The sequence below is a fragment of the Arachis duranensis genome, chromosome 10 (assembly GCF_000817695.3).
Source record: "Arachis duranensis cultivar V14167 chromosome 10, aradu.V14167.gnm2.J7QH, whole genome shotgun sequence".
In the NCBI taxonomy this organism is placed as follows: Eukaryota; Viridiplantae; Streptophyta; class Magnoliopsida; order Fabales; family Fabaceae; genus Arachis; species Arachis duranensis.
The window spans coordinates 68,713,340-68,727,103 of record NC_029781.3 but is presented as its reverse complement, the minus strand read 5'-3'; the positions used below and the strand labels follow the sequence as shown (position 1 = coordinate 68,727,103).

The window sequence follows — 13,764 nt, the reverse complement described above, 5'->3', positions numbered from 1 at the left end:
TTAAGTCTAGGTTAGACTTATATTTCCTTAGAAGACCTCCTTTCATGGTTTCTGTTTAATACTTTTAAGCTTTACAATCTGAGTGTCGGCGTTTTAGGATTGCCTTTGGCATTCCCAGGACCTTATATATTATGTGCATGGCACCTTTATCATGCTGAGAACCTCTGGTTCTCATCCCATACTATGTTGTTGTTTTTCAGATACAGGTCGAGAGGCACCTCGCCAGGCGCCTGGACTTCTGAAGCGGAATGGTTTCTGGGTTCCTTTTGCTGTATAGTTCATATGTATATGTACTTATTAGCTTTCTCTCCAAATGACTTGTTTATTTTGATCCTCTTAGAGGTTTATAGAGAGTTAGGGTTTTGGCAATGTATTTTGGTTTTGGGATTTTGTGTATATATATATATATGTAAATACTCTTCAGCCAGCCTTGGCTTCACAGGCTGGGTTAGGAGCTAGTTATTCTGCATCCTTGACTCTCTAATCCCACTTTCTGTATATTTATACTTATAAACTTTAAGTTTCTTAGCACGCAAGTAATCTCATTTTTTGAGCGTTGCACTTTTCATTTTGCGGATTTTGTTTCATCTGTTTTTCAAGGCTCCTAGTTATTATACTTTTTCTGCTACTATATGTATATATTTTATTTTAGAGGCTGTAATACAACACCACCTCTGTTTTATGGCTTAAGCGTAAAACTCTGTGTGGTAGGGTGTTACATTATGGTATCAGAACCATTCGTTCATATAGAGCCTGAGGGACGGACTGACTATGCTTCTGTGCATCCTCTATATATGTGTCTATGTGCTATTAGGCTATCTAATTGATATATGTGGCATAAACGTTCATGAGCATGCATTTGGGACTTGAAGCACTAGACTTGCGATATTAAGACTGATCAACTTGATATCACTTGTTTGGTGTGTATAGGAACCAGATGTCGACTCGCGGACGCAGTCGCGGGCAAGGCAGGGGTAGAATAGGTAATGCAAATCCTGGCACGATAGGGAATGACCCTGTAGATTTCATGGCTGTCTTGGGAAATATGGCTGCGGCTATGCAGACAACAGCTGAAGCGTTGGAAAACCAGATAAACAATGGTAATTACGGGAACAATAATGGCGAAGAAGGCCCAATGACACTTGCCACATTTCTGAAGGTTCACCCTCCAACCTTCAAGGGGACCTCAAATCCCACTGAGGCGGACAATTGGGTTCAAGCTATGGAGTGGGCACTGCAGGCTCAGCAGGATCCCGAGGAGTAATGGATTGAATTTGGGACTTATCAGCTACAAGGTGAGACTCAGTATTGGTGGCAGGGGATGCGGCGTATTCTATAGCCTGATGGGGTTATAATTTTTTGGGAATTGTTCCGAACAGAGTTCTTCAAGAAGTATTTTCCTAATTTGGTTAGAAACACCAAAGAACTTGAATTGATGTAATTTAAGCAAGGGCAGATGACTGTTACTGAGTATACTAATAAGTTTGAAGAACTGTGCCGGTTTTCTCGTATTTGTCAAGGTGCTCCAAAGGATTTTGCTGAATAGAAATGCATCAAGTATGAGGAAGGCCTTCGGAGTAAATTTCTGAACTCCATTGCACCAATGAAGATCAGGGTGTTCTCTAAACTTGTAAACAAGAGTAAGGTGGCAGAGAAATGTGTGAGAAAGGCGGCAGTAGAGAAAGGAAGCATGAGGATGCCCTTCCAGAGGACTCTAGGGAGAAATTTTACACCAAAAGGAAGGAACTTTAAGCGTGGGGATTCATTCAGCAACCTAATCATGGTTAAGGCAGTTTTAGGAGACCGAATAACAATGCTAATCAGGGAAGAAGATTTGGGAAGCAGCCACAGCAGAACTTGAACTGTCGAGGTGCGAGAAGCATCATCCAGGAGTTCCATGCAGACTGGGTTTGGGAGTGTGCTACTTCTATGGACAACCCGGGAACCTGGCTTAGGGCTACCCAGAAAAGAAAAAAGTATGAGACTGGTCGAGTGTAGCAGCCAGGGAGAGTGTATACTACTTTTGCAGCAGGTGCTGAGGGGTCAGAGACACTGATCAGAGGTAGTGGTAAGATAGCCGGTAAAGTTTTAAGTGCACTGTTTGATTCTAGAGCAATGCATTCATTCATTGCATTTGAGAAGGCTGATGAATTAGGATTGAAAATAGTGGTCTGGGATTATGATTTAAAGGCATATAATATTACCCATGAATCTATGGTGACTAGGTTAGGATGTCCACAAGTTCCGTTTTGAGTACAACAACGTGAATTCGTGCATGATCTGATTTGTCTGCCGATGACTTGTCTTGATCTCTTTCTGGGGTTGGACTGGTTATCTAAGAACCATTTTATACTCGACTGTTTTTAGAAATCAGTGTGCTTTATGCCAGAGGATACAGAAGGGCCGGTTGTGGCGAATAGCTACTATTTGAACTCTATGACAGTAAATTATTCTGGGATTGAATGCCAGGGTATCATGCTATTAACTGCGAGTGTTTTGGGTGATGATCAAAGTTTGGAGCAGATTTCGGTTGTTTGTGAGTTCCCAGAGGTGTTTTCGGATGATATTGATGAATTTCCACCTAACCGAGAGGTTGAATTTGCAATTGAGTTGGTGCCTGGAGCCGGTTCGATCTCGAGTGCTCCTTATAGGATGTCACCTCTAGAAATGGCCGAGTTGAAGGTTCAACTGGAAGATCTATTTGATAAACGCTTCATTTGACCAAGTGTTTTCCCGTGGGGAGCGCCAGTGCTACTGGTAAAAAAGAAAGACAGAAGTATGCGCCTGTGTGTCGATTATCGGCAGCTGAATAAGGTTACTGTGAAGAATAAATATCTGTTGCCAAGAATTGATGACCTAAAAGACCAGTTACAAGGAGCCGGCATGTTTTCTAAGATTGATTTGCAATTCGGATACCACCATATAAGGGTTAGAAATGAGGATATTCCCAAAGCTGCTTTTAGGATACATTATGGACATTATAAGTACACAATAATGTCTTTTGGGTTGACAAATGCTCCAGAAATATTCATGGATTACATGAATAGAATTTTCCATCCGTCTTTGGATAAGTTTGTTGTCATATTCATCGATGACATTCTTATTTACTCTAAGACAGAAGATGAGCATGTGGATCACTTACAGACTGTGCTACAAATCTTGAAAGATAGGAAGTTGTGTGCTAAACTATATAAGTGCGAGTTCTGGAAGACTAAAGTGAAGTTTCTTGGCCACGTGGTGAGCAATTAGGGAATAGCAGTAGATCCTGCTAAGGTTGAAGTAGTGATGAATTGGGAGCAACCAACTTCGGTGACAGATATTAGAAGTTTTCTAGTTTGGCAGGTTAGTATCAGAGATTTGTTAAGGGATTTTTACAGCTTGCCTTACCTTTAACCAAGCTGATTAGGAAAGATGTACCTTTCGTCTGGAATCTTTAGTGTGAAGAAAGTTTTCTAGCATTGAAACAGAGGTTGACCACTGCACCTGTGCTAGCACTGCCTGAGTCTCGGTGTTCTAGGATTGCTTCTGTTATTCCCAGGACCTTATATATTATGTGTGTGGCACCTTTACCATGCTGAGAACCTCTGGTTCTCACCCCATACTGTGTTATTATTTTTCAGATGCAGGTCAAGAGGGTTCCTTTTGCTGTATAGTTCATATGTATATATACTTAGCTTTCTCTCCAAATGACTTGTTTATTTTGATCCTCTTAGAGGTTTATCGAGAGTTAGGGTTTTGGGATTCTGTGTATATATATATGTGTGTGTGTGTGTGTGTGTGTGTGTAATACTCTTTGGCCAACCTTGGCTTTAGAGGCTGAGTTAGAAGCTAGTCGTTCTGCATCATTGACTCTCTAATCCCACTTTCTGTTTATTTATACTTATAAGCTTTGAGTTTCTTAGCACGTAAGTAATCTCGTTTTTTGAGCGTTGCGCTTTTCATTTTGCAAATTTTGTTTCACCTGTTTTTCAAGGCTCCTAGTTATTATACTTTTTTTGCTACTATAAGTATATATTTTATTTTAAAGGCCGTAATACCACACCACCTCTGTTTTACGGCTTAAGCGTAAAGTTTTGTGCGGTAGGGTGTTACACCTAATATTCCTAAAACTGAAATACTTCGCTAATCACATATAATCATCATCAAAATTCATTGGCTTCTTTTCCTTTCATACGGAGAGAGAGACCGAATGCTTACATGAAGAAACCGTGACCCACACCAAAAATTTTGGTTTTGATTCCTTGTGATCTGTAACTCTAATAAAAAATTTAATCCAATAAAAGTGTTTGTGTCTTCCTCCTCTATACGTTGATATCACTTTTGTTCGGTAGAAGTTGACAGTGACGTAGCTCCCCTTCCCCTTGAGTTCGTCCAATTAGAGTTCTAGGAGGCACACATAATTTTTGACATTTTCTTCTTCGGTAGCTCGGTCAGAAAGCTTCTCCGGAACTTCGAGTATTTTAATTTAATGTGGAGGTAGGGTTTGGTAATTTTATAATAATTAAATGTGAATTTGATAAGTAAATATTGGTTTGATTGATTATTAGTTGAGTTTGATTAAGTTTATGTTAAAATCTTCTTGAATGATAGTTGTTGTTTGTAAATTAATGGTATCAGAGCGAATAGAAATACTTTCTAAAAATAAGGAACTCCAATTTGTAAAATAAATTATAACTTATTTATATTTATATTTTGAAAAATGTGGGTCGTTACAGTGGAGGCCCAAGATCCACAATTTTCACCTTCCGTGGGGTAAGGTAACAATTACTTTGAAGGATTTTGTTTATCATCTTGGCCTGTGCACAGATGGTGAACCAATCAAGGGTTGCACCAGAGACTTCTAGACTTCCAGTAGTTCTATGGGCACCCCACATGGCAGTGGATTAAGAATTTGCTCGACGACTGGCTACCTTCACAGCCAGAGGATAGGAAGTAGGATTTTGGTTTGAAAATGATTTGGCTGAGGAACAGAGTCTCACACATTGCCTCTGGAGCAGATGCAAATATGGGTGCATATGAATCAGAGTCGATTTGCAGATCCGCAGTGTTTATCCGGATCTGAACCAAATGTTGCAGATAAAGATCCGATCCGAAACTGATAGGATCGGATTGCAGATTCAGGTAGATACCCGCAGAAAAGATCAACAAATCTGCACATTAATAATTAAATAAATAAAATATATTATACATATGTGTTATTTTCTCAAATCAAACGAATCCTAATTACTTTCCTTCACTTTCGGCGCTTCTCTCTCACTCACACCCACTCACCCCACGTCCTCTTTTCTTTCGGCCCTCAGTCACATCACTCTTTTGTGCTGCCGGCATCATACAATCCTCTCTCCCTTAGTGAATCGCCCTCACCTTCAATCCTCTACTCATCACTCAACATTACCCCTTGTCGTTGGGCCTCGCCGCTTGTTGCTCATCCCTTGCCCTTCATTGCTTAGCCTCGCCGCTCGCCACTCGTCACTCCTTACTTCCTTGTCGTTCTACTTCTGGCGTTAGCCTCTGTTCAAGTGTTTTTCCTCGCCTCTTTGTCGTTTAACTTCTGGCTTTTGGCTTTCCTTTTGCATCTGGGTTAATTTTTTATTTTAAATTTAAATACTACTAGGTAACTTTAGATACTATTAGGTATTAAGTTTCTTTAGTACTATTGTTAGAAAATTTTGGATTTGTATGATTGTTGTTATGTGAAATTTGGTGCTATTATTAAGTATGAAATTTCTAGTTCTCTCTACTGTGGATTGAATTCTGGTTCTGGTTTGTACTTTGTGAAAAAAAAGTTTCGAACTTTTTTTAGTTTTTTAAATTTTTAGGTATATTTTCTAATTTTAACCGGATATATTCAATGTCCGATCTATTTGTGTGGGGAGTGGATCGGATCTGATCCTAAAAAATACAAATATTAGATCTGATATGATAATTTTAGAGTGGATTAGAAGATGACAGCCCACAACTACCACCATTGTCATGAGCCATAACGTACTATTTCATCACATGTTGTGTCATTAGCCTAGCATGTACGTCAAACATTACTCTTATATACTAATCAGCTTCCAACCAAAATATCTTGTTAGTAAACCCTCCACTCAACTGTACTAATAAAAATCTATATGCAACTCTTCCAACCTCCTTAGAACCTATTATCCACATGTTGCTCAGTATGACATTCTTCTACAAGTCTAAATAATCAACATGGCTTGTTCGCAACCTCACAGTTGAATTACCCTCAAATATCACACCTTCCTTACCATTACTTATTGTTCCATTGGGATAAATTTATTATAAAAAAGAACTCATTATTATCCATGTGTATGTAAAAAAGAAGTATAAAGATTAAAAGTGGAGAGATAGATATAATGTGATTAATGATGGAATTAGAAAAGTCCTTATATAGATATTTTTTTTCGGATATAATCATCTAGGATGTAGAGACACTTAGTTAATTAGACATGTATTTTGGATATTGTGATCCTATTTTGTGTCTCTGACTATATCTCGAATTAGTATAACCTTGTTTATGTTTTCGAACACATCTCGGATACTGTAATCTTGTTTAAAATACGATCATATTTTGTATAATGAATATCCAATTTTTAATTACGTGTCATATCCGGATGCACTTGAGATATATTCAACTCTTATCGTGACATGTTTCAAGTACTTATTACTTAATCACCGGGATATAAGTTTAATTAAATTTGGGTCATCGTAGGGGTGAGCATGGGTAGCAGGTACCTGATTACCTGTTTGAACTTGAACCGAACCAATTAAATTGGTTCTGGAACCAACGGGTAATCAGGTCCGACCCAAACCAAACTAATGCCTTTCTCTAGTAATTAGTTCGAGTAACGGTTCTAGAAGTACGAAATCCGATTTTAAAAACATATATACCTTTTAATGATTTTAAGTTTCTCACCCAATAACCCTAGCACTAGCAGCAGTTTCCTCACTCTATGGAGTAAACCCTAGCAAAGCTTTCTCAAACTTCACTTTACCTTTAAATAATATTGTTGTTGGAAGCACTTCTTCTTCAAGTGCAATCACTTCTACAGTATTTAATGTATTTAGATTTTAATATATTTAATGTTTAACATTTTTAAATTATTTCTATTGATTTTACATATTTATTGTATTTAAAAATTTTTAAGATAAAAATTTTATTTTTTTATAAATTTTTATTTTATTAAATACTCAATTATTCGAACGAATTAATCCATTCTTAATCGATTTGGTTTAATTTAAATACATATAAAAAAATATAAATTCAAACTAAATCAAACTAATTATAAAATTGAATTCTAAAACCTAAACCAATCCGACCGTATTTATCCTTATATCATAGCACTGATACTCTTAACACTGTCTTTTACTTATTTCGATAAATAATATACTTAATTAATTTAAATAAAAAAATATCCGTCTGCCGCATGATTGCTCATCTAAAATGAAGTGACAAAAAGGTCTATTCTATCTTCGAAATTTAGATTACGAATTACATAATCCAGAGACATATAGTGGAAAATGGAAGCTCTTTTGTGCAGAAAACTTGGTGATCCATCGTTATCTTTGGAAGACGATAACAGCCCAATAATTGTGTCCAAGAACCATCCAGTTCCTCAGTTGAAGTCTCCCACTTCTGTAAGAGTCAGAATCAAGGCTACGAGCTTGAATTTTGCAAATTACTTGCAGATCCAAGGTAAGTATCAGGAGAAGGCGACTTTGCCATTCATACCTGGATCCGATTACTCGGGAATCGTTGACGCCGTTGGCCCCAAAGTTTCGAACTTTCGTGTTGGGGACCCTGTTTGTTCCTTTGCTGCTCTTGGTTCATTCGCTGAGTTCATTGTTGTTGACGAGAACGAGTTGTGAGATTCCCCTCCTAATTCATTTACTTTTTTTCTTTTCAAAACAAAAATTGATGGTAAATTTGAGAAATTGACAAATTGTTCATTGTGGCGTGTAAAGTTATTAACTTTGTTTTTAACCCATTTTTTGGGTTGAAGGTTTCGTGTGCCAGAAGGTTGTGATCTTGTTGCTGCTGGAGCACTTGCTGTGGCATTTGGCACTTCTCATGTAGCACTTGTCCATAGAGCTAATTTAACCTCTGGTCAGGTATGTCATACGTAGTTAATTTTTACTTTATTTATTTGTTTGTTTATTTATTTCACATGTTGGTTATGTTTATATCTCTTTGGAGTGGTTGAAAAGTTGATGAAATTGTAGGTGTTGGTGGTTTTGGGTGCAGCAGGAGGTGTAGGGCTTGCAGCTGTTCAAATTGGAAAAGCGTGTGGTGCCATTGTCATTGCTGTTGCTAGGTAGTACTAATTTGTTTCAATGCAAGGTTGAATATGACTGATATAATTGTTCTGCATTTGATTGATATTTCCATTTACTAGGTATTCGTTGGAGTTGAATGTTTATTGTTTTGCATAACTCGGTTTCAGGGGAGCTGAAAAGGTGCAGATTTTGAAGACTCTTGGTGTTGATCATGTGGTGGACTTGGTCAGTGAAAATGTTATCGAGAGTGTGAAAGAGTTCCTTAAGGCTAGAAGGCTTAAAGGTGTTGATGTCCTCTATGACCCGGTTGGAGGCAAGCTTACGAAAGAAAGTATGAAACTTCTGAAATGGGGAGCTCAGATTCTCATAATTGGGTTTGCGAGCGGCGAAATTCCTGTCATCCCTGCTAACATAGCTCTTGTTAAGGTATACTCTATCATGAGTTAAGTCTTGATTAATCTAATTATGCTTTATTCGTAAAACCTTCGAACTTCAAAAGTCACTTGTTTATATCCCTCATTACTGATATTTCATTGATTTAAAACCATTTTGCCAGAATTGGACAGTTCATGGTCTTTATTGGGGTAGCTACAAGATACATCGCCCAGCTGTTCTTGAAGATTCTCTAAAAGACTTATTGTCTTGGTTGGCAAGAGGCTTGATTTCCATCCACATTTCTCATTCTTACCGCTTGTCAGAGGTCAGGAATTCGTTTTACAGCTCTTCTACAGATTTGAATATCACTTTCTTTTCCTATCTAATTCAATAATCAATACAGCTTCTATAGTGTGAATGCATAAATACTTTTATGAAAAACTGTAGATAGTTATAAATTTGCACCACTTGCATATCATCTGTGCTAACATGAACTTCTGATCATTGCAGGCCAACCTTGCGTTTTCTGCTATCAAAGATAGGAAAGTCATTGGGAAGGTGATGATTGTTTTTGATGACAAACTTACAAGATCTAAGCTGTGACCCTTCTGATAATTCTTCTTTACGGTTGAATAATATGTGCTACAGTAGCACCCCAACGTCCAACAGAATATTATTGTACAAGAACGGAACAGAATAGAGAAATTATGTGCTGTGTACCTGTGTCTTAGTTTACCCAAAGAATAACAAATGTATACAAATGAACATCGTCAAATTGTACTATTTACTATGTGAAGGTTACCTTTGTCAATCAATGGTAAATTTTGCACACTTCATATGGTCAAATAATTTTTTCCAACCTGCCAACCTTGATCAAGGAATGTTCACTAAAATTACTTCTCCATCTCGTCAAGAAGCCAAATTTTCTATGACACAACTTTCCTTTATATTATTTCAAGTTAATTTTGTGGTGCTCTCTTTGTTCAGGTTAGTCATCACGTTGACAAAAACTTTGTAAAAAGATTACTGTGAATGGCTTCTTTCATTAATAAAACCTACATTCCTGAATATCCATATTTCCAGTCAAATTTGCATTATTATTTTACAATCATACCTCCTCTAATGGTTAAGAGAGAGCAAGTTCAGTGAAAGATGAAGCACAAGCATAAGTGATAATTAACCTAAGTGTTGTAATCAGGAATCAACCGAGTTGATTAATACACATAAGCGTAAAAGCAAATGTAGCAAGACATTTTAATACATCAAGGGCATTGAGATTTGAACTTATGTTATGCAAACTTGCCAAATATTTGTAACATGATCTGATACTCAAAAATTTTGCCGGAAATGGTGTTATGGCAGATTCAACAAGTGAATTATTTGCCATGGGCATTGTTCTTTTACAATTTCATTTCATTTTATTTTCCTCTAGTCTCTACTATATACAAGATTTATACAGTAATAGACAGCAATGTATCTCCAAGCCTTCAATGTTGGGGGATCATATTTACACATATGCCTGATCTTGGGGATGCATCATATTTACATGGCTGAGAAGAGTTTAATGGTTGGTGAGGATGTGGAACAACTCTAAATAGTTGATCTACTTTGAAACTTTAGAAAACTAACATATTCCTTCTGCAACATTGCACCCCCACGCACCGGATCAAAACTGCACCTATAGAAACTGAAGCCACAGGAAAAAGAGAGAAGAGGCTGTGAGGAACAAAAATGAGAACCAAGTTAACAAATATACAAAAAGAGTAAGAAAAGTACCTCCCATCCATGCCAACAATTAGGACACTGTTCTGAGACTGCGATCCGAATGCCACAATGAATTTTGTGCGTTCAGACAAGTGGAACTGAGCAAATGACCATTCTGAGCTAAAGTATTTTGGTAAAACTCCTACAATGTTAAGGAAGACCAATAAGCACAAACCAGAGTTTTGTCCCACTAGAAAGATAAACATACAACACAATTTCATCACATTATATACATAATGCTCTGCACACATTCCATCAAGATTGATAAGATGATTGATACATTAGCATTAAACACACACGTGTGCATGCAGACACAAAATCTAGCTCCCAGGATAGATTTTAATAGATAAACTGGACAAAGACAAAATTACTGAATCTCCAAAGTATGAATTACCATGATTCCAAGTGATGATCCCTATAGTTATGAAAATATATTGTACCTCTCATGAAAGATAATGATGAATTCGGATTGGCACCGGTATTTGGAGAAACCAAGGGATCTAAAGAAGTTGAAGAATTCTGATGGACCAGAGCAGGCCCTCTGGGAGAGTTTGGCCGAGTATCCTCCCCAAACACTCTCACTCTCAAGTTGAATAAATGAACAGTTCCTTTGTCACTTGATGCTGCCAACCACTGCACATTTGGTGACAGAGCCATACTGTTTATTTCAGCTCTATCCGCCCCTCTTCTCACCTACAAGAAAGAGAAAGCAAATGACAGAACATCAATATGAAAGATCAAACCAAATCCTATTGAAGAAATATCTCTATCCTATGCTATAATATTGTATAATAACCTACTTCTTGTAATCGCGACCCGTCCATTGTATTGAAGATTCTAATCAAAGTGCCCTTTACACTAGCAGTTGCAAGGAGTAGTCCATCCATTGACAGAGTGAAGCAAGCAATTTGAGAATCATGAGCATTGATTAATTTGGTAACATTTAGTCCAAAATGTTCAACCCGAACCTGTCCTTTGCAAAGACCTGGACAAGCCAAAACAAATGTATTTGAATGGTGAGAAAGACAGCACAACCCCCTAGGATTTGCCAGAGTCTCAATCTGGTGAAGAAGCTTCAGATCCATAAGGTTATAAATATATATCTTGTGCTCAAGGACAACTACAATCCGATCACGTCTTAACTTCACTCCGCGAACTTCAGATCTGAATGTAAATTCACCAATGCATCTGCTCTGATGATCATCCCAAATCAAAACTTTATTGGGTGGGTAATGGGTATTACCTACAGAACCAACAAGTCCCAGAATATTGCACCGGAACAGCATCTCCACAATTTTGAAACCACCACTCTTTAAATCACGCCTGAAAGTTTCCTTGAAAGGTTCACAATTATAGATACGAAAACCATTACTTGTCCCAGCAGCAATACAACCACTGTTCTGATTCCATGATACTGAGAGTAAATCTGTTTCATCATTTTTGTTCATATCTAATTCAGGCGGGGGAAAAGAAGAAGAGGCCCCAACATTAAGGAATTCACTATTTCCAATATTCGAAGGTGGAAATATTCCTTGAGACGGAGAAACAGATGAACCCATACGAGATGGGGGGCCACTTGCCAGCATTTGCAGCGGTCAACAACCAGGATTAACCAAGGTATAAAATGGAGTGTTCAATGTGATTTCTGTTATAAGAGACAAAAAAGTTACATTGATATTGCTTGAAACAAATCATTATATGCAATGTTTTCACAGTTCAACCCATTATTACTTTGGTAATTATTCATACAGAACATGAATCTATGCACCTGAAATTTACCTTACATGCAAGCCCTGCTAATTCTACAAGTTTCCTGTTTTATGCATCAGTTCCAGAACCCCAAACTACTCTGTTTGACACTTAAATTTGATAATTCAGCATTTCAATTCATTTGAGTTCTCTAAATCATGTGTTTGATTGACCTCAGTTAAAATGGATCAGTCGTTTAAGTGATATAGAGGTGTGAACATGCAAACATATCACATTAATATAAAAGCAACCTAATTATGAAGAAATGAAAAAGGGATTGATCAATCTTCCAATCATTAAACATAGGCTGATAACTCTTCTCATTCTAGTTAATGGCCAGTCATTGTTACTTCCAAATATCTGATTGATACAAGTTTGTAATGCAGCTAAAAGCTGTAATTGTTCCAACCCATTATGAGTGTCTATACCAATAAAATGCATCATATTTTACACAGGTACTTGAATTCTTAGTGTAATGTGATTGAGACAAGAAAGTACCAGGGTAAACCTATCACTCAAAACTCACAGGAACTCTGACTTAAACACAGCAAATTCTCACTCTTCCCAGCAACAAAATTTCACTTCAATGTACCTACATATAAAGATCACCAGTTTAAAAATTAAAAAATATATATAAAGATGCAAATTTTGACTTAGAAAACACGGAACCCAATAATAATTGACCAGAAATTAGATGCGGCACTCAAAATCAGCGAAATTATATGAACCGGAGAATATGGGGATTGAGAAATCGAACCATAAAACGATTAAAAATTGAAGCTGGGAGTAAAGGGTGTGTTGCGGAAACGGAATTAGGATCAGAATGTGTTACCAACGGCGACGAAGGATCAGAATTCGATGAGGTGAACATGAATTAATGAGCTGTCTTCCGAAATCCGAATTCAATAAAATCTGTTATTCAAACGAAATGGTATGAACGTAATGTAACCCTTTCTCTCTTCCAAGTTTTGTTTGCTTCTGTTATTGTAATTGTAATTTAATTTAATCCGAGAAGTTTAAGGTCGGAACTCGCAAGGCACTATGCACTTATGGCTCGCTGATAGTCCGTATGGATTATTAAATGTCCTATAATAAAATATACTTTTTTAAATTTTTTAATAACGGTTAAATAATTTTTACCTAATTTTAATTATAAATTAATCTCTTATATATTATTTAACGTCTTAATCGATCATAATTTTATCATTGATCCATTACATACGTATTAGATTGAAAAAATCGTATTTGTTAACAATTCAATCAATTAGAATTGATACACAATCGATCGAATTTTGCAAGATGTGTGGGATTTTTCTTATTCAATCGATTAGTCATATTACCCAATCGATTGAAATCATCAAAGCAATCTAGGTTTAGTTAATTCACTTGATTGATTCTGTTACTAATCGATTGACTTACGCAATGATATATGAAAGTTTAATTAATTGATATGATAATACAATCGATTGAAGTTTGTACGCGGCTAATGGTATTTTCTAATTCAATCCATTTGTATGAGCATTCAATCGATTTAAATGTGACGTGATTAAGGTTTTTTCCTACATTCAATTGATTGGTATGATAATACAATTG

General features: G+C 36.8%; 3 protein-coding genes across 8 annotated transcripts; 2 read left to right on the top strand and 1 right to left on the bottom strand.

Annotated features, from left to right (window-relative positions):
* The first annotated feature begins 1,456 nt into the window (after positions 1–1,456).
* Positions 1,457–2,721, top strand: LOC107470127 (uncharacterized). Its single transcript, XM_016089507.1, has 3 exons — positions 1,457–1,520; positions 2,033–2,217; positions 2,368–2,721. Exons 1-3 carry the CDS (start codon positions 1,457–1,459, stop codon positions 2,719–2,721), a joined length of 603 nt encoding a protein of 200 aa, XP_015944993.1.
* A 4,707-nt stretch (positions 2,722–7,428) lies between these two features.
* Positions 7,429–9,489, top strand: LOC107470135 (uncharacterized). Its single transcript, XM_016089518.3, has 6 exons — positions 7,429–7,871; positions 8,010–8,118; positions 8,230–8,321; positions 8,451–8,709; positions 8,840–8,983; positions 9,169–9,489. Exons 1-6 carry the CDS (start codon positions 7,528–7,530, stop codon positions 9,259–9,261), a joined length of 1,041 nt encoding a protein of 346 aa, XP_015945004.1. The 5' UTR covers positions 7,429–7,527; the 3' UTR covers positions 9,262–9,489.
* Positions 9,490–9,942: 453 nt separating this feature from the next.
* Positions 9,943–13,161, bottom strand: LOC107470137 (autophagy-related protein 18c). 6 transcript variants are annotated; one of them, XM_016089519.3, is made up of 6 exons: positions 12,929–13,161; positions 12,670–12,763; positions 11,223–12,067; positions 10,863–11,115; positions 10,435–10,564; positions 9,943–10,345 (listed from the first exon to the last, which is right to left on the bottom strand). In XM_016089519.3, exons 3-6 carry the CDS (start codon positions 12,006–12,008, stop codon positions 10,249–10,251), a joined length of 1,266 nt encoding a protein of 421 aa, XP_015945005.1. In that variant the 5' UTR covers positions 12,009–12,067; positions 12,670–12,763; positions 12,929–13,161; the 3' UTR covers positions 9,943–10,248. The 6 variants fall into 6 exon arrangements, with proteins under 6 accessions (XP_015945005.1, XP_020989478.1, XP_015945006.1 ...); XM_021133819.2 differs by having other exon boundaries at positions 12,698–12,763; XM_016089520.3 differs by having other exon boundaries at positions 13,004–13,161.
* Positions 13,162–13,764: the final 603 nt, after the last annotated feature.